Source organism: Pelobates fuscus, chromosome 2 (assembly GCF_036172605.1).
Source record: "Pelobates fuscus isolate aPelFus1 chromosome 2, aPelFus1.pri, whole genome shotgun sequence".
Classification (NCBI taxonomy): Eukaryota; Metazoa; Chordata; class Amphibia; order Anura; family Pelobatidae; genus Pelobates; species Pelobates fuscus.
Window position 1 is genome coordinate 421,452,536 of NC_086318.1, and position 27,078 is coordinate 421,479,613.

At 44.7% G+C, this 27,078-nt stretch overlaps 1 protein-coding gene across 1 annotated transcript in view; it reads left to right on the forward strand.

Annotated features, from left to right (window-relative positions):
- The window catches only part of NDUFAF5 (NADH:ubiquinone oxidoreductase complex assembly factor 5), a 43,690-nt gene that overhangs the window by 5,845 nt on the left and 10,767 nt on the right, over positions 1–27,078 (forward strand). The window contains exons 4-9 of the mRNA XM_063441511.1: positions 5,402–5,449; positions 5,592–5,695; positions 6,770–6,809; positions 11,409–11,606; positions 11,799–11,859; positions 24,252–24,335. Coding sequence (XP_063297581.1) covers positions 5,402–5,449; positions 5,592–5,695; positions 6,770–6,809; positions 11,409–11,606; positions 11,799–11,859; positions 24,252–24,335 — 535 coding nt within the window. The remainder of the gene's footprint in view (positions 1–5,401; positions 5,450–5,591; positions 5,696–6,769; positions 6,810–11,408; positions 11,607–11,798; positions 11,860–24,251; positions 24,336–27,078) is intronic.

Below are 27,078 nucleotides of genomic sequence, written 5' to 3' on the forward strand. Positions count from 1 at the left end.
TGGTCAGAGACATTAAATGACTGTAGTACATACTGCATGCACAGAATATTACAAACTACAGGTAAAATGGTTACAAATCTATAGTAATACATGAGAATGTTAGCAATCCAGGAATACTGGAGGTGGAGTATCTTCCAGCTTCAGTCAGTACCTGAGAGTGGTAGGTGTTTCACTGCAGGATGGAAAATGCAGTCTTTCACTGAGTTGAGTGAGGCCTGAGAGTGGTAGGTGTTTCACTGCAGGATGGAAAATGCAGTCTTTCACTGACGTTTACAGAAATTCACTAATACCTGTCCCCATATATTGGTGGGAAAAAAAAGTCTATCATTACAATCTCCAGCTTTCTTTCATTATAATGATTCTAGGGGCGGGAGGCATTCCTTATTCATCCATTTAGGAGTAATGGGCATTTTGGGTTAAGGGGTGCCCTCAAAGGCACAGAATTAGTATTTACTTTACCTCTCCCTGCTATCACCCCCTATTGATACAGACATGTATTGGCTACATTGTTTGGCAGCGGCTATTAGCGAATACAATGTTGCTTTTTTGTTCCCACTACATTGCTGCACTTTTTTAGCTGCACTATCTCTAGCGAGACCATTTTGCCTGTATTACCAGCATTTTCTGATATCTTAGTATTCCTACTGCAGCTCTGCACATTATGAAATACTACTTTTTTCTTTCTAAAAGGGAGGGAGATGTCCCCTTATCCCTTTGTTTGGAGTTTTGTGGAACTCACTATGTACCTTGGTCAGAGGGAATGCTTCTAAAGGTGGGATCTTAGGAACATCTATTTACAGTAATGTTTTATTATCAGGCAGACTGCAGACCACTGGATACAGTGCCTCGTGGAATGTAAATATAGCTGCAGCTGGAAACCAAAACATCTTTTCAGGCTCAGACAGGCCTCGCCCACCACATCTGAGCATCAACAGCCCTGTCATCAGTGGTCTGCAGTCTGCCTGATAACAAAACATTACTGTAAATAGATGTTCCAAAGTTCCCACCTTTAGAAGCATTCCCTCTGACCAAGGTACATAGTGAGTTCCACACCCTGTACAGATATGCAAGGATGCATATCATGGTCTAAAACACAAAATCAAAGATGAATTCCTGATTTGGCTCCAAAAGGTCATCTACAACATTGCAGCGTGCACCTGCCCAAGAATCCTAGGTGGGGATAGTACCACCTACGCTATCATACTAAGCAGTATATCCTGCGAATGTGAGTATTTCATTCCTCTATATTGACCTGTTTTACAATATATACAGTGAGCACTATATTTGGTTTTTATCTCTCTACATACCGAGGAGCTCTTCCGATTATCCACACCTATATCCTACCAGTGGGGGATCGACGCCACTGAATGCCAACTATACCTGAGCTAGTCTAGGCTTTTCAATAGTGAGTGGATTACCTCCCTGTTGTGTATTTTTCTTTTCTTCAATTTACCTGTCAGTTGCAGTCTGCACTATTGGAGTACTTTTCTTTTTATGTCCATATATCCAAACCTGAGTCAAGACAACTCCATCATCTGAAGACCCAGCACCGTATTGGACTTACATCATATTCAAGTCTCTACAGGTCAACTTGACCCTATAGCAGCCTACTAAGTATTAGGACTATTGAAAAATATTTTTGCCTTATTTATTATATGTGAGTACATTACTACTACTTATATTATTTTACTGTTACTGTGGCGCGACCTATTTCCAACTTTTGTCTATAATATATGTAACCTTTTATTTTTAAAACTAATACAGAGTGTAACCATTTTCTTTTAATGAGGCTTTTATACACTCTTTCACTATTTACAACCCACTTACAGACTCAGCTCACATACTAATGTTTAATCTGTTATTACACCCTTTTAATCAATGGCTAAATCAATCATTTATATAACACAAATAAACCGGCAGAATGTATGTGTGTCATATAAATGATAATATTACCAATATTAAATGCTATATTAAAACCACCTTTTATTCGGGGTACAAATGAGGACGTGGAGGCACAATATTCCCATTTTTGGTGAGTCCTAACCTGGTTTTAGTGCTGTCAAAATCATTACTTGCCGTTCATGTGCTTTCTGCTTTGGAACCATTTGGATAGAATTCACATTGGTTGGTGAGAATGGATGCTAAACGTTACATACAGGATAAACCAGGCTTACCCCCAGAAAGCATACATTGAACGGGGCACTACTGTAATAAAAGTTATATTAACAATATATAGCAATAATACATTAGGGCAATTCGATGCCTTAACTGTTGTGTTTTTATGGTGCATATCGAGTTGTTTCCGGTAACTATATGTCAGTTTTCTATTAGACATCTGTGCTTCAAGCTAAATTAACAGCATAAATAAACATTATTTTGTATTTATGTGCCTATGCCACATTATACAGTCACTTTTTTTTGTCTCATATTTTACACTCACTGTCTACTCCCACTAGAGATCGCATTTTGCTGGAGTCGTTCACTGATAAATATTTGTCAGCACAGATTTAGCATCAGGCCCCATTATGAATGGTACAAATATTCCACGCTTCTCGTTCATTCTCTGTTTGTTGACATGTCGGTTAAAATAAAGGAAAAATCTCTGCTTATTTGTAATTTAATGACTGCCGTACTCTGTAGCGGAAACAGTTTTTGGTCTTGTTTTTGTTATTTATGAACATGCCACCTTTGGTTTTGTATTTACATTTTATGGCACCTTAACTATTTTGGATGATTTATTTTTGGAAGTATTTTATCCTGTTTCTCATAGCTGTGTAGATCCCTTGCAATGTGTATAGGCATAGTTTTGCATTAATGCCTTGTTGCATATCATTTGCCATCTGTTGAACTCGTTTTCGCACATCTAATTGACGTTGCATTAAACCAGTGAATAAATAGTCACTGCGCGGCAGCGAGACGCTTACAATATACAGCTTTCCACCATATTTAAAAAAAAAAAAGTTTTTATTTTTATTTTTTTATTTTATTTATTTTTTATCTGCCCTTGCATTAGAAAAACCTATTCAGTCCAGAGTTGTCAACATTAACCTACTGTGGACTACATCTCCCAGAAGTCCTATTCAGTCAAACTGCTGATTGAGACTATATGGTTCAAAGACATCTGATGTGAAAATATTATACAACGGTGTTTATTTAATTTTGGTGTAATAAAACCAAATGATGCTGCAATGTTTATGTAATCTTGAAGAGCCAGATGGCCATTGTGTATTGATTTAAATGTAGATCACTGCATATGTCCACAGATAACCCTACTTATTAACTGGTACTAGCAGTATTATGGACTGTATAGCTCCGTTTAAAGATATGCACATGTTTTATAGAGGCATGTGATCAAATGGGTGGAAAGATAAGGAAACACACTACTATACTGCTACCAAGCAAAGGCCCAATGAAATTTGGATAAATTTCTAAGTCAGCTCGTTTTTCTAGCTTTTTATTATAAAACAACTAGCCAATCCATTCATATTCAACTCAGGAGACTCCTTTTTCTTTTACTGCGGATTACTAGTGACATTTACAGATATTTAGTTAAATCAATACAGTGTAGTAGGCTGTGCTACAGATAATCAATAATCATGTTTTCCAAATACGTCTGCCACTTTAGTGTCAGTCTTACTCTTGGAAGGAGAAGGGACAGCACCTGCTCAGGTGGACCTCCTTAAGTTCAGATCCAGTTGGCAAACTCCGCACTACGTAATGGTAGGGCATACGGCAATGTAGAGAGAATATCCTTGCAGAACTTCCACCCTCAGGTGTTAGCCTTTTGCCAAGTGACTCTTGGGTGAGTGCGTGTGTACATCATTCTTTTACATATACATGGGGCAGGGACGTGCCTGTACACATGCACTCTACATTAACCCAATAAAACATGTAATATAGTACATTAAGTGCAAAATGCTGTTCTTTAAGACCCACTCAATAATGTAGGGGTGGATAGAGGTGTTAAAGCAAAATAAGTGTAACATTCCATTTTGGCATAGGGTATAGATACAATATAAACATGGTGATGGCTGCATAGTGCAGCACTTATACAATAAAGAGTTAATAAAGCCAAGGTGTTATCTGCTACCTGCTTTATTTAAAACCATTGCATGTTTTGAGAAAAAGAAATACACAGCATTCCTTTTGTTATCACATTTTTTTAATTTTTTTTTTGTTAATCACTTATCTTGTAATAAAGATAAAAGGCTGAAGCGCAGTTCACAAGTGGATAACAACGTGGACAGAATTATGAAGTCATAACTTACTAATAAAACATACTGCTAATTAAAAGGTCCAGAATAATGTGAAATAGGTTAAATGTGGTTTATGTTAAGTATACTCCAATCCCTACCCACGGCTCGACCAGTAATCCAGAACAGTTAAGTCAAAAGGGCACATTTAGTGGACCCACTCTATATGAATGTAAACGTCTGTGGACATGAAAAAACCATAGATTAGCCGTTAATATATATCCTGAACTAATTTAGATTCATGCTAAGTATGGCATTGAGACACCCATTGCTTCACTGGAACAGGGCTTTTAAATGATCATGTTTGGCATGCCCTAGAAACCAACACCGGAGCCATCTCGGTCTGCGTCTAGTTGACTATTGATAGCTCTTTTTTTTTGTTGCCCAAATAATTCCAATTCAATGGAATAATCCTGCAATAAAAGCAAGTGATCTGTGTGTTTTCTTGGATGTATTTTTGCTCAAACGAAACATCTATTTGTAAGAAAGCCCTGTCTATAGATTAGGAAGAAGCCATTATTCTGCTAGAACGCTGTACAAACGGCTACATTATCACAGCAGTGCCCCCAACCATAAAGAGTGACTATGTTTTATTACAGTTCTTCTCCAGAAAATATTTACCGCCATGCTTCATGCGAGGGCTCCAAAAAGGATGCTTGCTTTTTCAGTCTGCTGCACTAAAAGCAATTTTATTTTACATTTGTCAATAAAAGCATCCAATTCATGACAATTGTAATTTTGAACTGTATCTCGATATAACAATGTTATGGTAGCCACGTCTGCTTCGGAGATTAGACTTTTATTCTGTTTTCTGTGTTTAATGGCTACATTCTGGGCATTATTATCCCAGTAAAGGATGTGTGTACAGGAATGCCAGTAGTAAAAATGACTGAGGCTGACTCGCTCATTGATATATCTGTACATTAATGCCAGGAGAGGCTTGGAAGATTGCCATTGACAGTCTGGGAAGTGAAAACGAATGCTGCTTTTTGTAGCTTAGAACATAATTCATGCACATAAGATGGTATTTATCTCACCGAGGATGCTGCTGCTTCTATAGTTCTTGTGCATTAATAGTGAGGTGTTTATTTGCAGGATAATAAACTTGTACAAATTCATTGCGTTGTTTTTTGTTTTTGCTTCTGTAGGAAACCGTAGAAAAATTAGTTCAAGCAGACATGTCTGAAAAGGCTTTGGTAAGAGGAGTTATTTTTTTTTTCTCTCTCCTAGTGTTTTTATAACTTGCTAAATTCAATACAAAGAACAATATATGTGATGTATTCTTTTTATACTTTTTTTTTTTTTTTTTTTTTTATAAATCATGTTTTGTTTCCTTAGAAAAACTCTGTATCAACCGAAATTCCAACCAATAATGTAATTGTGGATGAAGAATTTATTCCATTTAAGGATGGAACGTTTGATATTGTTGTAAGCAGCTTAAGGTATGCTGAGTGGGCTTTAAATATATTACATTAGATGCTTATGTCAGCCAGTAATGCTCCCACAATGCCTACCATACATTCTGAAACCAACAGTCCATGGAAATACCAGGCACTGAAGAGAAGACTAGTAGGCACTGCAACTTATTAATTTAATTGAAGTGGTTATAGTGTCTGAAGTCCCCTGGTGCTGTCCTTCCATTCAGTATTGAGCAGGTTTTAATATTTTAATGCTAAACAACAGTCCCTGGCAGCCCAACCCCTTGGTGCTGCTTGGGCCATTGAAGAAACTGTGGTTGGCAGTTGTGGTGGGCTGTGAGTTTCTGCTAACCTCATTCAGCCTATCACAGTGCCCATTGCAGGTATGAATTGTTATGGTTACAATGAAGTGTGTAATCTCTGCATTAGCAGCACTTCAAGTAGGAGACCCTCATTTAGTGTTAAACTGCTCAAAGATGGTTTAACACCGAATGGGCAGCGCCAGGGGACTCCAGGCACTATAACCAATTCAATGAGATGAAATGGTTATACTGCTTACAGTGTCCCTTTAAGGTATGTTTATTCCACACCAAAATATAGCAATGTTTAGGCTCAGCAAAGCCGGACAGGCGGTAAGCCAAAATGTTGAGAGTTTGGTGTGGAGTAAGTACATTTTCCTTTACTCACCCCCTGAGCGCCTGTACTTGGGGAACAACAAAGTGAAAATTCATCATTCTGATATCTCAAATAAAAGGTGGGCTTTTGAGCAAATTATATGCATTACCTTTTTGTAATACTTATTGAAAACAATTTGTGGAAAAAAACTGCACATATGTCTTTAAGCACCATAATCAATCCATTACGATTTTCTGGTTGTGGTACTTGGAGAGTCCCTTTAGGAAACAATTGTATGTTTGAAAGTGTGGTGTCTGGTATCTTCACCTAACCGTCATTTCTGGAGGATTGTGTGGATAATGTTTCTGCTATCTGCAAAGTATCGAGAGATCCAGGAATTACTTGACCGTAATATTTGCAAATACAAGAATGATAATTTCTAGATGGGATTTTGTGACGTAAATATTTTTTATTTACTTGCAGTTTGCACTGGGTGAATGATCTACCACGGACATTTCACGAGGTAAGAATACAACTGGAGACTGCAAGGTAACATGGATAAACCTTCAAACTGCATAATCTGTGCTGTGACTGGGTAATAGGGATTATAGGCTATTCCCAGTACTGCATCACACTTTGCGTGTCTTGTTATCTTTCCCCCATTTTACCCTCTACTTACCTCTTCATATCTCTGGCATGCTGTGCCTGGACTTACCTCTGCCCTACCCCTGTGATTGGATCTTCCACTTTCATCGACTCTGCTCCTATATCTGTCATTTCATTGCGCCTTCATTCTATCCCTTTTCTTATCACTTTGTTCGTCATCTATTCATGTATCTTCGGTCTTGCCCATTCACTTACCTCTTCATGTCCTCTGCATCATGCTCCTGGACTTCTGTTTCTAATATTTATTTGCTTACACCTGTACTCATCTAGTAATGTCTCCTCTGTTCCTCCCCTGTACTTACCTCCTGTGCTTACCTCCTGTGTTTTCCCCTGTACTTACCTCCTGCTTTTTCTCCTGTACTTACCTCCTCTATTCTCCCCTGTACTTGTCTCACCTGATCTCTCCTCCATTCCACCCCTGTACCTAGCTCTTCATCTGCCTTTACTCTCATTCTGTCATCTTCCACCCTCTCCTTATCCTTCCTTCTGTCACGATTCGGGAACCAAACACGCTAACAGGTCACAGAAGGAAAGGGTGCAATACCGGTCCTTAGAGTGGCCGGGTTAAGCACACTAAGAATAGTCAGGAGACAAGCCAAGTAAAGGGAACCAGAAAACAGTAGAATGAGAAACAAGCCGAGGTCAAAGAAATGGAGAATACGGGAAAGTCGGAATAACAAGCCAAATAATCGGTAACCAGAGAGAGACGCACGAGCAAACTGCAATACAGGTAACACAAGACCACAACAGGGCGCTGAGAGACAGGAAAGGTGAGTATACAACTCCTGTGCTTAATTCTGATTGGATAATTTCCAATCAGAATTAACAATCACACGTGGGAGGTATTTACACCTCCCACTGTGATTATTGTGCTGTTGCTTTAACGCCGGGCCACGTGAGTGACCCCGGCGTTCGGATAAATGTGCCGGCTCCCAGCGTGCAGCGTTATACATGCTGCCGCTGGGAGGTGAGAGGAGGAGGACACGAGCGGCGAGTCAAGCAGAGAGGACGCCGCTCGCCGACAGGTAGGGGAAGAGGATTGCAGCCTCCCTTCACAGCCGCCCGCGGAGCCCTGACATAACCCCCCCTCGAAGACCGCCCAGAGGGCGGGAAGCCAAAGGCTTCAAAGGAAACCGTGCATGAAAGGAGCGGATCAAAGAGGGCGCGTCCAAATCATAGACAGAAACCCAAGACCGCTCCTCAGGGCCGTAACCCTTCCAATCAACCAGATACTGCAACCGACCTCGAGAGAAACGAGAATCAAGGAGAGCAGCCACCTCGTACACGTTACCAGAGACCGCGCGGAGGGCATTGGAACGCCTGAGAGACCCAGAGAACCGATTACAGATACAGGTTTATGGCACAGTCATAGTCACGGTGTGGAGGTAGCTTATCTGCCTCCCTTTTTTCAAAAACCAATGCAAGGTCTGCATACACAGAAGGGACAGAAACAGAAAGTGGTGTAGCCGTGGGCACATTGAGTAAACAAACAGGACGTACATGGGCCATACAGTCTCGTTGACAAGATTCCCCCCAGGAGAGTATATCTAAACAACCCCAATCAAGTACTGGGTTGTGTTTAACTAACCAGGGAAAACCCAGAACGATGGAAGCAGTAGGGGAGTCAATTATTTGGAAGGTTACCCTTTCCTTGTGCAAAGCACCCACAGACATAACCATTTCTTGGGTTTCATGGGTCACCGGAGGTTTCTCAAGTGGTCTACCATCTATGGCCTCAACAGCCAAGGGTGTGGCTTTTTGGATCAAAGTCAAGGCTGCGGTTTTAGCAAAGTTCTCATCCATAAGGTTGTCTGCCGCACCGGAATCGATCAAGGCTTTGGTAGTTATAGTGGTTTTATTGACCAAAAGAGAAACCGTAATAAACGGTCTAGAGATGGACACATGAGGGGACAAAGTCATAACACCCGAGGCCGACCCCTCTCTAGGCCTTAGGTGCTGAAGTTTTCCTGCAATTTAGGGCAGGTCCTACAGAGGTGCCCCCTCTTTCCACAATAAAGGCATAACCCCTCCCTTCTACGATACGCTCTTTCAGCCTCAGTTAACCCCGTAGCACCCAATTGCATGGGTTCGGGAGATGGTTGACTAGGAGGGGGTAAAGCTAGTAATGCAGTACTGGGTAGAGCAGGTAACACCTGAGTATTCATCCGTCTTTGATACGGTTGTCAATAAGAATTATATAGTCTATAACATCATCCAGAAGAACAGGCAATTCCCTGGATGCTAGTTCATCCAGTATGTAAGCGGCCAAACCCTCCTGAAAGGCTGTTACGAAACCACTTCAGCTGCTAGAGTGCGGAATTCTATAGTATAATCCACTACAGATCTGTTGCCCTGTCGGACCCTAAGCAGAGCTTTGCCAGCAGAGGCAACCCTACCGGGTTGATCAAACGTGCGTTTGAAAGCTGTAGAAAAATCTGCAAAGGACATAGGAGACGTATTCTCCCACATAGGGTTGGCCCATGCTAAAGCTTTCCCGGACAAGCGGCTTATTAAAAAAGCAATTTTGGTTCTGTCAGTGGGGTAGGAACGTGGATTCATCACCAAGTGGATATCAATTTGGTTGAGGAAACCACGACACAATGCTGGATCACCGCTATAGCGCTGTGGTGGCGTCATATGAACTACGTGAGCAGGAACGGGTACTGGATCGGGAATGGGTTCGGGCACAGCAGCAGCAGCCTCCTGAACGGCAGGTTGCAAGTGTGCAGTACGAGCCAGTATGGTTTGTAAAGCTTGAGCAAACTGGTCCATACGGTAGTCTAAACCATCCATTCTAGCCTCCTGATTAACTAATAGCTGTGGAATGTCAGCAGGTTCCATTATGGCCCTTTTGTAATGTCACGATTCGGGAACCAAACACGCTAACAGGTCACAGAAGGAAAGGGTGCAATACCGGTCCTTAGAGTGGCCGGGTTAAGCACACTAAGAATAGTCAGGAGACAAGCCAAGAAAAGGGAACCAGAAAACAGAAGAACGAGAAACAAGCCGAGGTCAAAGGAATGAAGAATACGGGAAAGTCGGAATAACAAGCCAAATAATCGGTAACCAGAGAGAGACACACGAGCAAACTGCAATACAGGTAACACAAGACCACAACAGGGCGCTGAGAGACAGGAAAGGTGAGTATACAACTCCTGTGCTTAATTCTGATTGGATAATTTCCAATCAGAATTAACAATCACACGTGGGAGGTATTTACACCTCCCACTGTGATTATTGTGCTGTTGCTTTAACGCGGCGTTTGGATAAATGTGCTGGCTCCCAGCGTGCAGCGTTATACATGCTGCCGCTGGGAGGAGAGAGAGGAGGAGGACGCGAGCGGTGCGTCAAGCAGAGAGGACGCCGCTCGCCGACAGGTAGGGGAAGAGGGGACCGCGGGCGGAGCCCTGACACCTTCTCCCCTTCATCTTCCCTCATCATTCTAGCAACTTCATTCTTACTATTTGTGCATCTTTTAGTGTTCCTTTCCATCACGCTCAATATTTTTTTTCCAATTTATCTTTTTGTCCCTCGTTTGCCAGATAGACACAAATATAAGAAAATAAAAATCACAACTCTCCTATAACTTGAAATGGATGGGTAAAGCTCATTATTATTTTTGTACTAGACTACAAACTCCATTAGACAAAACCATGCAAACAAACCTTTAAATCGGAGTATAGAGTGTGCATTTCCAATGCGGCCAACAGGTGGTGGTACAGAACCATAATATCAAAATGCAGCAAGCTTTCAAAAAAACTCAGTTATGTTTTATATTCCTGGTCGTCCTGTAGACCACGGATAGCTAAATAGCAGGTCCCCCAGCTAGAACTACAAATCCCATGATGTTTTGCCATTCTTGGACTGTACCGCCTGGGACGCCTGTTCTCTAGAGCTTTATCTGGATTTCATGTGCACGAACGTCCAAAAATGATTGGGCAGCCATTTGTGCGATTATGTTTGGTCCTCTGGGGACAAAGGACTGTATATATAAAAATAACTTTTCTAATATGCTTGCAGTCTGTGGATGTGTGGTTTGAAGCTGACAGATTGCACTTTTTGCCAGAGCAAAGAGGAGAAACCACAAAACTTGTCCCTGTCCTAATACTTATGAACGGCACTGTACATGCATTGCAGTTTATGTGTAGCGTTATCAGCTGTAAGAATGTGCTTTAAAACAATAAAAAAGGTTGTTTTAGTTAACTCTTAGAGGGTTATTCACCAAAGTGAGAATTGTCAGGAATTTGAAGTGAATTCAAACAGAATTTCAAATCTAAAATCAAAATAGCCAAACTGGGAGTCTAGCTTACTTGGAGAATTTTTCCAGTTCGATTTGTTAAGATCTTGAATTTGAAATTAATTTAGAATTTTCTTTCAACTCCAGCAAGTTCTCACTTTTGTGAAGAAACCTGTGCGCCATCGTCCTGTCTTCACCACGGTGCTCTTGTCTTTCCAGATACATCGTGTCCTAAAGGAAGATGGCGTATTTATTGGTGCCATGTTTGGGGGCGAGACACTGTATGAGCTCCGCTGCTCGTTGCAACTGGCAGAAATCGAGAGAGAGGGAGGATTTTCACCTCATGTCTCTCCATTCACAGCCGTCACCGACTTGGGAAATCTTTTAAGAGCATCTGGCTTTAACATGCTGACCGTGGTAACTACCCTTGTTTGTTTGTTTTTGTTTGTTTTTTTGATAGCGCTAATATTAGTACTGCCGTTGAGCATTTATGGTTCCAAAGAGATCATCATTCTAAATGCAAAAGAAAAAAATCATCATATTCTCTACTTGACAAATTGTGTGATGCTGATATTTGGATGATAATTTTTTATTTTTTTATTTTTTTAGGACACTGATGAAATCCAAGTTCACTATCCTGGAATGTTTGAAGTCATGCAAGATTTGCAAGGTAAGTACATTACTGACACATTGTTTGTATGATTAGCACTTGCCTTTCTGGGTTACCATGGAAACTTTGTAGCTCACACAAAAGAATTACTCATTCATGTTAGTACTGCGGGGAATATAGTAGCTGGCTGATGTGCATGTGTGTGAGTACAGGACAGATATAGGTTTAATCCTGAATTATAACCGTCCATGTTCCAACACAGAATGACAGTCTGTAATATGTAACACTTAACCCCTTAAGGACACATGACGTGTGTGACACGTCATGATTCCCTTTTATTCCAGAAGTTTGGTCCTTAAGGGGTTAAAGGGAATAGAAAGAGGCTGTCCCTATTTTAGAAACACTGTGTTTTCTGTGAATAGGCAGTGTTTAACCCTTCTGGCGGCTGTCTCTCAGAGAGGAAGCCTCAGACCAAGTACCGCTGATATACTGAGAGGAACGTTTGATGCTGTTAGCCAATCACTAGCTCCCTAGTCATGCAGTTGTTATGGTATCTGGGGTGTCCCATTAATGAATTAACCCCATGGTACTTTTGTTCTATATACTGTATTGAAGTTTTGACAAGAACTTGTATTTAGAGGGGAATTCATTGGCTGAGAACGCTCCGGTGCCGCTCAAATCCAATTAATGAGTGGCAGGGTCATCACTCAGCTTCTCCCAGATGTGGTTTAGCCGCCATTACTGGAGGCTTGGTGCCCGGCCAGGCTAAGCAGACAGAATATTGCAAAACCCCATCACCAGGGAGTAGCGCCGGGGGCACTCCTAAGATCATAACCACTTCAGTGATCTGTAGTGTTTATGATGCTTTAAGTAATTCCTTCAAAGGAACACTATAGGTTCATGAACACAAACATGTATTCCTGACCCTATAATATTAAAAATACCACCTCGCCCCCCTGGCTCCTCAATTACCCTCCCTAAATATAGTATAATCTTACTTTTATTCCAGGCTGCTGCTGCAGGCTCTGCCCCTGATCTGCCTGCTTGGCTGACATCATCAGAATTGTTTTTCTGAGTTAATCACAATTATTTACATAGGAAAGCATTGGATTGGCTGAGACCGTCAAGGAGGCAGTTCAGGGGCAGAGCCAGCAGAAGTCAAACACAGACCTGGCCAATCAGCATCTCCTCATAGAGGAGATCTATAAGGAAAGTTCAGTGTCTCCATGCAGAGGGTGGAGACACAGAATTTTAGTCACACTGTGCAGCACTGCCCCAGGAAGCACCTCTAGTATCCATCTGAGGAGTGGCCAGTGGAGGTATCACTAGGCTGTAATGTAGACACTAGATTTTCTCTGAAAAGACAGTGTTTACTACAAAAAACCTGAAGGGAATGATTATACCAGAACCCCAGGGACTATAGTGTCTCTTTAATATTGACAATTCCAGATTGCAGTTTTTAGTTCAACCACCAGATGGCACCTGAATATATAACTAAATAATATTAGATTCCCCCCCCCCCCACCCTAAATATAGTTCAGTATTTAATGTACGTGATAATGACAGTGAAATACATCTGCATAATGTGTATAATAATGACAGTTAAATGCATACATTTTCTATTATATTCAGCTGAGCTTGTATTTCAGGGCAAGTTAAATGGCTTTTTTTAGACTTCTTTCAGAAATGAACAAATCCTCTTATTCTGAGGTCACTATTATCCTTCCTGATCTTGTTGGGTCACAGTGAATGTTGAGATTGTTTGATGGTCTTGCCCACAGCAGTCACAGCAGCTTGTATAATTAGCTACCATGGTAGCAGGGTCACATTTACATTAAAATAAATGTGCCATAGATTTTAAGAGTTTTAACAGATTTGGAATGCAAACTAAATATCCTTTTGCTTTGGGTGATTACTTTCCTTTCACTTAAAACAGTACTGAGTGTATAGGTAAGAGTGTCTGGAACTTTGCTGAATTTAAAGGAAAAATGTTTTGGGACTGGGGTAAGTTTAAAGGAAAGAGTAACTGATAAATTCTCTGAAAAGACTGACTGGGGATGTGCTGTTCAATAGAAAGCATATCTGGGACTGATTTGAGCTCAAGGAAAAGAGTACCTTGGGCTGTGCTGAGTTCAAGGATGAGAGCGCATTGGATTGTGTTGAGTTCAAGGAAAAGGGTGTCTGCAACGTATCTGTGTTCAAGGAAAATTGTGCGTTGTACTGTGGTGCGTTCAATGTAAACCGTGGGTTGGACTGTGCTGAGTTCAAGGGAAACCAATTATTGAACTGTGCTGGGTTCAAGGGATAGGGTGTGATGGACTGTGCTGAATCAAGGGATATGGTGTATTTGGATTGTGCTCTGTTCAAGGGATAGGGTGTGTTGCACTGTGCTGAGTTCAAGGGATAGGGTGTGTTGGACTGTGCTTAGTTCAAGGGATAGGGTGTGTTGGACTGTGCTTAGTTCAAGGGATAGCATGCGTTGGACTGTGCTGAGTTCAAGGGAAACCATGTGTTGGACTGTGCCTGGATCAAGGGATAGGGTGTGTTGGACTGTGCTGGGTTCAAGGCATAGGGTGTGTTGGACTGTGCTTAGTTCAAGGGATAGGGTGTGTTGGACTGTGCTTAGTTCAAGGGATAGGGTGTGTTGGACTGTGCTTAGTTCAAGGGATAGGGTGTGTTGGACTGTGCTGAGTTCAAGCAATGTGTTCTGTCTCAGATCATTAATTGAAATATAAGTAACGAAGGAAGTGATAACTAAAATACTGTGTTTATTGCACAACCAATTCATCCTTGTTTTTTGGTTGGCTTCTTTGTGCCATATTGGAGGGTGACTGCTTAAAGCACATTTATTCATTGTTGCTCATGTTATTTTGCAAGGCAGGGTGTCCAATAATATTACATTTAATTTTTAGAATCCAATATTTTGAAAATTATTTATTTTTTGAAATATGGATAAACAAACTGGATTTGAATTCACTTGTCTTTTAAATATAGTTGTGTTGCATTTAGTTGACAATAGTAATATGAAGATACGCTCACGTTCCAAGACTTGTTATTTTGCTGAAATTCACCATTTTATTACACTGTACAGTCTGCTGGCTAATTACCATACTGATGTGTTAATAAATCACTTCCAAAAGTATTTTATCTACTTTAAACAACCCCAGAAGTAATTATTAGGGGGGGGCGTGGCCTGATCACCGACCAAGATGGCAGCTTAACTCCGGAGCTCCGCACCGCTATACCCCAACAAGCGATCCACAACAAGCTGCAGTGCACAGATGGGTCGCAATCGCCGCACGGAACACTCCCAAAACCCCAGGGAGCCGCAACCAGACCCCCAACAAGGCACCATGGACGGATTCTTACACCCGCCACGCGGGAACGATGGCGGCCCGGACAGCCCTGGCATGGCGCCCAGATCTCCTACCTCCACGGCGGGCGGCGACCCCGCGACCCTGGAGCGAATTGGAGCTGAACTGAGGACCATTGCAGCAGCCATGGCCACCAAGGCAGACCTGCTGACTCTCACGACTACCATACAAGACGCTCTGAGGGCGGAGATAGCAGGAATCAGAACGGAGGTTAGTGCACACACAGGCCGCATAGAGGCCCTAGAAGCCTCCACAGACGCCCAAGCTGCTAGACAGGTGGCCTCTGACTCTGCCATAGCTAAACAGGGAGATCTACTTCTCCAGATGCGCAGACACCTTGAACAGGGGTCGGAGGTGCAATATTAGGATTAGGGGGGTCCCTGAATCGGACAGGGGTGAAAATGCAATGGAACTCCTCACAGAATTATTCCAGCATATCTTACAAGCAGACGCCCCCATAAACTTTGAATTTGAAAGAGCACATAGGGCCCTGAGACCACGCTCTATTGAAGAAGGCCCCAGAGACTTGATCTGCTGTCTCCGCTCCTTCCCCATGAAAGATGCCATCATGAGGAAGGCCAGAGAGCAACCCACTTGGCTATTTCAAGGGGCCCAGGTGTCACTATTTAATGACTTATCCCCATATACGCTGGAAGCCAGACGGGCGCTTAGACCGGTGACGGCAGCGCTCCGAGATCATAATATACCGTATAAGTGGGGGTTCCCGTTCGCACTAATGGCACGCCATAATGACACGTGGCTGGCAGCTAGATGGCCTGAGGACGTACCACGTTTTCTTGAGGAACTTAATTTGCCACCTACCCCAGTCGCTAACTGGGTCCTAGGCCAGCTGGGACCGCCGCCAAGGCTACAACGGGGAGCCCGCAGACGCGGAGGCAGATCCCCACTAGGGCGGCCGCCCCCGAGACGCAGACAGGGTCCTGACAACCCTGCGGAGTAAGTACCTCACTAGCCCACCAGAACCCGACCATCCTTCCCTACAGCACCATTTGGGCCCCTGACGGATGGTACAAATGACTCACCCTGCCTAGCTGATACAACAACGTTTGGGGGGGGGCTCCTGACGAGACTCCTTTGGGAGGGCTGGGCATGGGCACTATACGGGGTATTGACACGCTCCAATCTTTGACTAAAGAGCATCATATTGTCAGTCTAAATGGATGACACCCGAACGTTCCCCTTGGGTGTGGTGAACGCTCCCCATGCCTGCCTAGGGCTACACGTGTTTGGGAGGCCCCTCTATCGACTGCCTAGACGCTCAGTAACCAACGTTTTGGGTGGGGGGATCTGGGGGACACACTGCCCGCCTCTTCACATGCTCATAACGAAGGCAATGGCAGACTGACCAGGAGACTAGAGACAGCCAACACGTGGTGCCAAGTTCCTGACGCCCTGGGTATCCTAATGGGGGACTTGGGGACGGCGTCTACTAGCCCACTGTCTGTGAGCGAAACACGGCACAGTTGAGCCGGCACACCCCACCCCAGCTTCAAGGCACGACAATCTAGTACTTCTACCGCTATTGGCACTGTCAACCGCCTCTCATAGTCATTAATATAGTCTCTATATATAATAACTCGCATTTGACGTGCATGTATTGTTTCACTGCCTGCTAAAACTATAGGGATTGGTGGGGAAATAAATGCGTATGGAAATGTCTTTTGAAACCTGCAGTCCCCCAATGTGATTATGTATGAATACTAGGGATGACGTGACGGGGGCCGGCACTAGCACAGCAGACTGGATAGGTCTTCAGGGACTTGGCGGACCCAATTCTGGCCTATAGCTGACTGGGGGGGCGACACATCAGGTTACCCACCCATGACATACACTTACGGGAGACCGTGCTCCCCAGGGGGAACCCCATACCCTTGCTACCCGCACTGTCATTCCATACACACGCTCGCATACTATCTGGGATAGTTCCCTGACAAACCACCCCCCGAGCTGACTGATATCATTGCTGCCACCACCGGACTGCCTACACGTTGCCCATACGGACGCTACCCCGCATCACCCACCCGGAACGCGTGTTGCGCAATAGGGAAAGTGACGAGAGACACTGCAGGGGGGAAAGACGTTAGGACATGTGACTGCTAGAACTCTCAGGTTGCTAGACTTAGTCAGATAGTCCGGACACCGAGCCAACAAAGGGAAGAGTATGGCAATATGGGTCGGGGGAGGTGGGATGGTAGGTACGTTGTCATTGGAGGGCGGGGGGAAAGAAAGACCTACAAATGTTTGCAATGTTAGATGGTTCATATGTTATTTCTGTTACACTGTTATACGTTCAAGCTCATAACTGCTATGGATCACCTTACGCACTAATCAATGATTGTTTTGATGGGGGGGGCGGAGGGCAAACTCTGACCGTTGACTCTCATTTCCTTACCTTGTGACCGGTTTCAGGCCACGTAACTCAACCCACACTCGTGCATCGCTTTGCACGGCAGAGCCCTGAGGATCCCCGTTTCCTGGTCTGGTTACCGGGACGGACCCTCAGCGCTATCTGTCGTAGCACGAGGCATCTCCATCGAGGAGGTGATACAACTGAGACATCCTTGTCCTCGACCTCAGTGCCGGCTGTACCAGGCACCGCAGGCCTCACCCTCACCTTCCTAACCCTATCCTTCTTAACTCTTTCTCCTTATCTACTCTCTCTCTCTCCCACTCTCGGCTCCGGCATCCGTGGGCGGCATCCTCTCCTCTATCGCGGGGCCGGTCCGGTCTTGCTTCCCTGGTCGGGTTTCTCCTCTGCAGCTGAGTTTTAGGTGCCTGGCGGGGGCCTTTCGGGGGGAGGGGGAGACAAAGGCTATAGTTGTAGATATGGGTGATAATAATAGCGGGCTAGGTGACGCTGCTACGTATCGCCCTGCTCCCCTGAATGTCCTCACTCTCAATTGCAGAGGGTTGAACATACCGGAGCGACGGACGCACTTGCTCCGAGACCTGAGGAAACAACACATATCGGTCGCACTGTTACAGGAGACACACTTCCGAAAGGACATGGCTCCTAAGCTACAAAACAAATTTTACCCGACGAACTACTTTAGTGACCACCCAACGGCACGGAAGGCGGGTGTTGCTATCCTGTTGGCGGCGGACCTGGGGTTCCAGGTCCTGGACTGCCTTACGGACACCCAGGGTCGCTCCATATATGTGAAAGGGCTCATCGCTGGCACGATGTACACCTTCGCCAATCTCTATTTGCCGAATAGACGACAGGCGCAATTCCTCAGGTGTGCACTGAATAAATTGCGCACCTTCGCTGAAGGAGCCCTCATCCTGTGAGGGGATTTCAACGTCACTCTGGACCCCATTTTGGATTCCTCAACGGGCCACAGCAGTATCTCGCAACTCCACTTACGCTCCATGAAGAGAGCTCTCGGCGACCTGGAAATGGTGGACTGCTGGAGGACTCTCCACCCAACCACCAAAGACTACACGCACTACTCTGCATTGCATGATCGATACTCCCGTATTGATTACATCTTCATCCGACAAGTGGGTCTTCAGCGTCTGATCTCGGCTAAGATAGCTCCAGCCACATGGTCGGACCATGGTCCGGTCAGGGTGGAACTGGACTCACCCCTTTTTCGACCCTCTACTTGGACGTGGCGGCTCAATGAGGCTCTCCTTCTCGATCTGGATACTCGCGAGCAAGTCTCCCAGGCACTGAACAACTATTTTCAGGACAACGACGGACAGGGAACTTCCCCGATCTCAATTTGGGAGGCACATAAGTGTGTAATCCGTGGCACTCTTATACGAATCGCATCACAAAAAAAAAAGAGAGCGCTACAAGAAATGACGGACCTGTATAAGAAGATTGCGGTATTGGAACAACAACACAAGCGATCCCAGCTGATGGAAACATACGGGGAACTGATGCAAGCCAGACGGGACCTGCGGGACATCCTCACAAAACGCTACCTCAGGTCCTTACAACGATCTAAAGGCTTCTTTTATACCCATGCCAACAAGGGGGGTAAATATTTGGCACACCTCCTGAGGGGGAATGTCCCCCGTACACAGGTGCGTAGCCTGCGCCTCTCGTCAGGGATAGTATCGAACTCCCCGAGCAAAATAGCGGAGGAATTCAAGGTCTACTACCAAACTCTCTACAACATCCACGCCAGGGATCAGCAGGACGCAGTGGACATGGATAACACACACATCCAGGACTACCTGGACAAGGCTGACCTGGCCACAATAGGCCCGGACGAGGCGGAGAGGCTGGAGGCCCCGATCACGACAGAAGATATAGCAGCAGCCCTGAAATCAACTAAAACAGGCAAAGCACCAGGACCGGATGGATTCTCCGCGGGGTACTACAAAACATTTTCCTCGATCTTGCTACCATGGTTCACAAAAGCTGTTAATAACATAACGGACGGAGGGACTCTGGGACCAGACTCCTTGGCGGCCATAATAACCGTCCTGCCGAAACCAGGAAAAGATCCGATGGACTGTGGTAACTATAGACCTATTTCATTACTAAATGTGGACACCAAGTTGTTCACGAGGGTCTTAGCCACGAGACTTCAGACGGTCCTGCCCGCATTGACGCACATAGACCAAACCGGATTCGTACCCGGACGGGAGGCGAGGGACAGCACCTTACGGACGTTCGCAATACAACATAGGGCGAAAGCATCACAACACCCCCTCCTGCTTCTCTCCACGGATGCCGAAAAGGCATTCGACCGGGTGAAGTGGCCCTACATGATCGCGACCCTGACCAAAATGGGACTAGGACACAGGCTGCTCACCTGGATCGGAGCGCTCTACAACAACCCACGAGCGACAGTACGGATTAACGGAGCCCTCACCACAACTTTTGCGATCACAAATGGCACGAGGCAAGGCTGCCCTCTGTCTCCGCTGCTCTTCGCCATGTACCTGGAACCTCTGCTCTGCACCATCAGACAACATCCAGACATCCGGGGGTTCCCTTGGGGCGAGGTGGAACACAAGGTCGCCGCATACGCGGACGACCTCCTATTCTATGTCTCTTCACCCCGCATCACATTGCCCTGCCTATTGCTAGCCTTTGACGAGTTTGGTAAGATCTCAGGGCTTAAACTTAACTTATCCAAATGTGAAGTGCTCAACATCACCGTCCCACAAGGGGAATTCACAGCCCTGGAAGACCTTTTTCCCTTCAGATGGTGTTCCCAGAAAATGAAATACTTGGGAATTTGGGTAACGACCAACCCGGAGACTCTCTACTCGCACAACTTCACCCCACTACTGAAAAAGATCTTGGCAGACTTGAATAAATGGGCTTATCCGCATATTTCCTGGCATGGTCGGATCGTGGTCCTTAAAATGAATATCCTACCCAGACTTCTTTACCCTTTTCAGACACTACCACTCGCCGTACCAGCACTATTCTTCTCCACATTAAAGACAGCGGTCATTCACTACGTCTGGAAGGGGGAGAGGTCCAGACTCCGATACGACATTCTCTGCCTGGCACGTCATCGAGGTGGACTAGCATTACCCGACTTTAAACGATATCACCAAGCCACGATTTTACAGCGCATTCTGGAATGGAACATACACACATCTCCCAAGCCGTGGGTATCCCTGACCAGGGACAGACGTGGGGCCCACCTGCAAGCCACGGTATGGACGGGAGGGGCGAGAAATGAATACGCTAAAGAAGGCACGAACCTGATTGCGCAAACGCTCACTAGCTGGAGATACCTGAGAGACCAACCACACATCTCACCCATACCCAGCCCTTTGATCTCTATCACAGATAACGAGACAATCGGAGGAGGTATCCCATCGACGACGTGGCCTTTCGCAGAAGGAAGAGAACATGTCCCCATCTCCACGATCCTGAGAGGCGGTACCCTGCGGACCCTGGAATCCCTCCTGGGAGATTCACCTCGCTCGCCTTTACTGGTTCTGCGATACATGCAGATTAGACATTACTATAACTCGCTACGCAACAACCAACGCCTACATAGAGAACTCACCTGGTTCGAAGCCACTTGCCAAAAAGGCCTACCCCTTGGGAAAGCGATCTCCACGCTCTACCAGCATATTCTGGTAGGACATCTGGCGGAAAATAACATCTTCCGACGGCAATGGGAAACGATGTTGGACACCTCCTTCACGCCCCAAGAGTGGGAACGTGCATTGTTGTGGCAACACAAGAGCACTACCAGCTCGCGATACCAAGAAACTAATTATAAGCTGCTCACACTGTGGTACAGGACGCCACCGCTACTGCATAGGATCTTCCCATCGATCCCACCGACGTGTTGGAGATGTGAAGTAGAGAGGGGCACGACGGTGCATATCTGGTGGGAGTGTGACCTGATTGTGCCATTCTGGAACATGATTCGGCAAGAATGCGATGAAGTCCTGGGGGAGACACCGGGATGGTCAGCAGCCTTATCGCTGCTACACATTTCGGAGATGTCAATAGCGAGATACAAGAAATCGATCTTGCGCCACCTACTCAACGCGGCGAAGGCCCTGATCCCGACCTATTGGAAAAAGAAAGAGACTCCTCGACTTGAGGACTGGATTTGCAGAGTGGAGGACATTCGGGGGGCAGAGGCCTTACAAGCATCCCTGCTGGGGAGGGGGGACAAACATGCTGAGAGGTGGCAACCATGGGTTGTCTATAGGTCTCAAAACCGATAGACCATTAGATAGTGTAAGTAGTCGGAGGAGGGACTCACGAGGGGGCATGGCCGTTCTACTCACCCATACCAACCGGGGTACCCACAGGGGGGACCTGCGGAACGCTGGACTTTGATGCCGCTCGAGGGGTACCGGAGCCCTGGCGACACTACTTTCCTTTACCCTTTCTTGCCCCTTCTCTTCCCTACTCCTACTAGACCCACTACCTTTTCATCCTACCCCGCACTTTACGAAACACCACGACAGATAATGTTATACGTGACCGGCAAGGAACCGAGTCGGATGCCCATGGGTAACTTATCCCAACACCTCCCTACTCTTGAAAGCCATATGCTCGCCCATAGCCCATTGGACACGCCTAGACACCATGAGAAATACCACACTGCGGATCCTTATGGATCGTGGGACATGTCCAATGTCCTAGTGGGGAAGGTGGGAGAATCAAGGGTAAGCGCTCAGACAGTGAGAGCAATGTCATGACCTTTGAATGATCATTGTACATATACTTGATTGGCAATCACCTGCATTACAGCTCTACACTCCCAGTACATCCACGACAGGTCCTCCTGCCCTACTACTGAAGCGGGCTTGCCCGCCTGTAATTATGTATACTTCTGTCATGTCTCGACTGCATCCTCTGATCTCTGACATACCAACTGGCATCAGAAACACAGGGAATATACTGTATACTGAATTGCCCTTAAGAGACCTGCGTGTCTCCATTTGCTAAGAATACCAGAGAGATCTACGCATCTCAATTGTCCTGCTGTTATAAAACTCTACCATTTGCCTGAAACCTGCGCGTTTCTAAACAGTGATTTTCATGTATATCATATCTTTCCCTTGTACTACCTAAAAACTCAAATAAAAAAAAGATTCTAAAAAAAAGAAGTAATTATTAGTCATTAGCAGTTAAGACAAATCATCAGCTTCTATATTTTAATTTTTTTTTTACTTGAACAAATATATCAATTTGTCTGCCTAGCAGGTCGCGTAATAAAAATTAGTGTCATAATAATTAGTCAGCAAGGACAGCCATAATTTAAAAATGATTTATAATGAAGACTTTAAAGAAATGTATTGCTAGGCTTTTTTGGCATGAATAAGCAGAGACCAGCTCTATGGGTTACTAAAGCAGAGGTGAAATAACTCCCATCATCCTGAGCCAAGGCGGGACCTTAAACATCAAGTCATTGCTGGTTAACCTGTGACCATATAGCTTTTGGAAGATTAGTTCTACGGCATTTTAGCAATGCTGGTCTAAATAGGGGTAATGGGAGCTTTTATTAAACAGCTGATGTTGGAACACACATTGCCCAGCAATTACGTTGGTTTTGATTAATCTAGATGAGATTTCAGTATGGGAACAGCCTCTGCTTTGCAGCTCTGCCAGTCCAATGTTTCTGTGTTCAGCTGTGTGTGATGAATGTGAAGACCTTTGAAAATTGATAGTGTTAAAGCGACCCTATAGTCACCAAAACAACTTTAGCTTTTTGAAGCAGTTATGGCGTACAGATCATGCTCCTGTAGGCCGTTAGGAGTTAAATCAATTTGTTTATGCAGCCTTAGTCACACCTAACCCCATTACACAGCCTTCCTAAACACTTCCTGTAAAGATAGAGCTAATGTTTGCACTTCCTTTATTGCACAGTCTGAGTCTGTTAAATTTAGAACTTCTTATCTCCTGCAATGTAAATACCTTACTATACCTATACCTTGCAGGAACCTCCTGTTTGTGAATAAAGTTCAATTTGCAGAGCATGAGATAACAATTTCTATAGGAAGTTAACATCTGATTGAAAATGAAAGCATTTTTTTTATGCAGACTGTGTCAGTCACAGCCAGGGGAGGTGTGGCTAGGGCTGCATGGATAGAAACAAAAGTGATTTAACTCCTAAATGGCAGAGAATTGAGCAGTGAGACTACAGGGGTATGATCTACAGGGGTATGGCTGTCTGTCTGATTATTGTTATTGAATTATTTCAACTTACCTTCTTTCTCTTGCCTTGCTGGTCCCTCCGTGGACGCTGCTCTCCCCAAGCTGAGATCATCATTACTGATGATTCCATAGGGAAGCATTGTGGAGCCTACAGTGCATCTATGGCAGTGGCTGCACTGTGCCAATCAGCATCTCCTCTTCCCGGGGCATCTCTATGGAGAGTGTCCTGCGTCTTCATACACAGTGTAACAACTGTTACAACTACCTGTTTGTCGGTGCACCTATTAAACAGCGCCGTGGATTATGTTGGCACTTTATACATCATAATTTATAGTTCATTATTTTTGTTGGGTCATTTCACTAAACTGTGAATTGTGGTTCATTAAAAGACAGTTTTCAAATACTAAGTTGGAAAATTAGTTACATTGGAATTTGTTTTTGAATATTTCTAGGTATGGGGGAGAGCAGCTGCTCGTGGAACAGAAGATCTTTGCTTCACCGAGATTCAATGATAGCTGCTGCAGCTATTTATCAAGGTAAGGATTTTCTACTTGGCGTCTGTTTGCAAGCTCTGATATGGAAAAGCTTCCATAGAACAGAACCTGGATTTGCAGTCACAAGCCGTCTGACTGTGCTCAGTGTATTGGCAGGTTTTATAGCATCAGAACACAGAGAGATGAATCTGTACGCAGGAGACTCACTAGATAGTATATAACAGAACAAAGGAAATATCTGCTGTGCGGCTAAAAGACAATTTTTGTCAATATGCCTGAAGGGGACATTCCAAGAGATGAACATTTTTATGTAAAAGGAGATTATGCATAAAACATGTGAAAAATTATAAACATACAAAAAAATATATATTTTTCTTTGAATTTACATGGCTTGCTTCAGACCCCTGGTGAGTTTGCAGTAACATCTCCCAAGACCAGGAAGGGGCTTAAACATCCCAGTCAATCCTGATGGTCTAGTTTTTAGTTTTATCACCTCACCCACCCACCCCCTTTTCTCTTCTCAGGAAGCTGTCTCTGCTAAATAAATAGCTCATTAAGGGATTTAGGGGTCTGAGTGAGTTGGCAGCAAATTGTAGTCCATAAAGGTATAAAGCATTATTTTTACATGTAAGTGTTAAGCTGTATCAGTATGCTGTTTTATATAAAGTCCCCATACACCAGCGTTTCCCAATTGGTGCTCCGCAGAACCCTGGGGTTCCGCGGTAATTTGCCCATCGGGTAAACAATGTGACTGTGTGTGTGTGCGTGTGTATATATGTATCTGTGTGAAATCTTTGTATCACTGTGTGCATCTGAGTGTGTGTATTAATGTGTCACTGTGTGTATCTGAGTGTGTGTATGTGCCATTGTGTATCTGTGTGTATGTGTCACTGTTTACCTGTGTCAGTGTGTGTATCTTTCAGTGTGTATGTGTGTTGATGTGCGTATGTCAGTGTGTATCTGTGTGCCACCATGTGCCAATGTGTCAGATTCATACAAACTGACACCCAGATACACACACAGATATACAATGTGTAAAGGTGTGTGTACCTGTGTGTCAAAGTATGTGTATTTGTGTGCCACTATGTGCCAGTGTGATTCATACACACTCACACACAGATACACACACTGGCACATACAAACACAGATACACACACACTTTGACACACAGATACATGCACCATGTTGATACACTATGTCAAAGGGTTCCATGGGAAAAATTAATTGGGAACCCCTGCCGTACACCAACCCTTTATGTACATCTTCTGTACGTCATTTAGTGAAAACATAAGAAGCTGTGTGAAAAAAAAATGAAAAGGGGGGGGCGTGGCCTGCGACCGCATGGAGTAGTCGCACAGGCAGAGAGCTCCGCAACCACCGAGCCTAAAGCTACAATTATCGAGCCATATACGCGCAAAAAATTACCTCCCTGGGAGCCCCCTTACCCCTCCAATCCATGGCACCTTCTCGGCAGCTAAAACTGACGGACCCGGTCCGGACCGCCAAAAAAGACCGCCCGCGGCAAAAACAAGATGGCGACGGCAGCAATCCTGAGGCCACAGACGCAGACACACACCTCACTGAGGAAACATAAGTAATCCCCCACGGAGACTCTCCGGTCACCAATCACAGCCTCCACCTAATGCTGCAGGACCTGAAAGAGTCTCTCAGGTCAGATTTCAAACAAATTACTAAAGACCTCAGCAGGGATATCCAAGACCTGGGGGAACGCACAGACTGCCTGGAAACCAGGACAGAAGACATGTGCGCAGTTCACAATGAGGTAGTGGACCAGTTGCAGCGCTTGGAAGAGGAACATTCAGCCCTAAAGCTTAAAGTGGCAGATATGGAGGACAGATCCAGAAGAAACAACCTGCGCTTCAGGGGCATAGCTGACACCATTCCTGCAGAGGCCCTCCCACACTATCTTAAATCCCTTTGCTCAGCTCTGGCACCACAGCTTGGGGATGCGGCCTGGACATTAGACAGAGCACACAGATTGCCACGACCAGCCAAACTTGCGGCAGACACGCCGAAATATGTCATTGCACGCTTCCATTACTACAAATCGAAGGAAGCTATCCTGACCGTGACAAGAAAATTGGAGCAGCTCCCAGAGCCATATCAAGGAATCAGTATCTATGCCGACTTATCAGCGGCCACTACGGCGAGGAGACGCGAATTTATCAACGTCACTAAAACTCTCCGAAACCGACAAATCCCATATACCGTATATACTCGAGTATAAGCCGACCCGAATATAAGCCGAGGCCCCTTATTTTACCCCAAAAAACTGGGAAAACTTATTGACTCGAGTATAAGACTAGGGTGGGAAATGCAGCAGCTGCTGGTAAATTTCTAAATAAAATTAGATCCTTAAAAAAATTATATTAATTGAATATTTATTTGCAGTGTGTGTATATAATGAATGCAGTGTGTGTATGAGAATGCAGTGTGTGTGTATGAGAATGCAGTGTGTGTGTATGAGAATGCAGTGTGTGTATGAGTGCAGTGTGTATATGAATGCAGTGTGTATATGAATGCAGTGTGTGTGTATGAGTGCAGTGTGTGTGTATGAGAATGCTGTGTATGAGTGCAGTGTGTATATGAATGCAGTGTGTGTGTATGAGAATGCTGTGTGTATGAGTGCAGTGTATGAGTGCAGTGTGTGTATGAGTGTAGTGTGTGTGTATGAATGCTGTGTGTGTGTATGAGTGCAGTGTGTGTATGAGTGCAGTGTGTGTATGAGTGCAGTGTGTGTATGAGAATGCTGTGTGTATGAGTG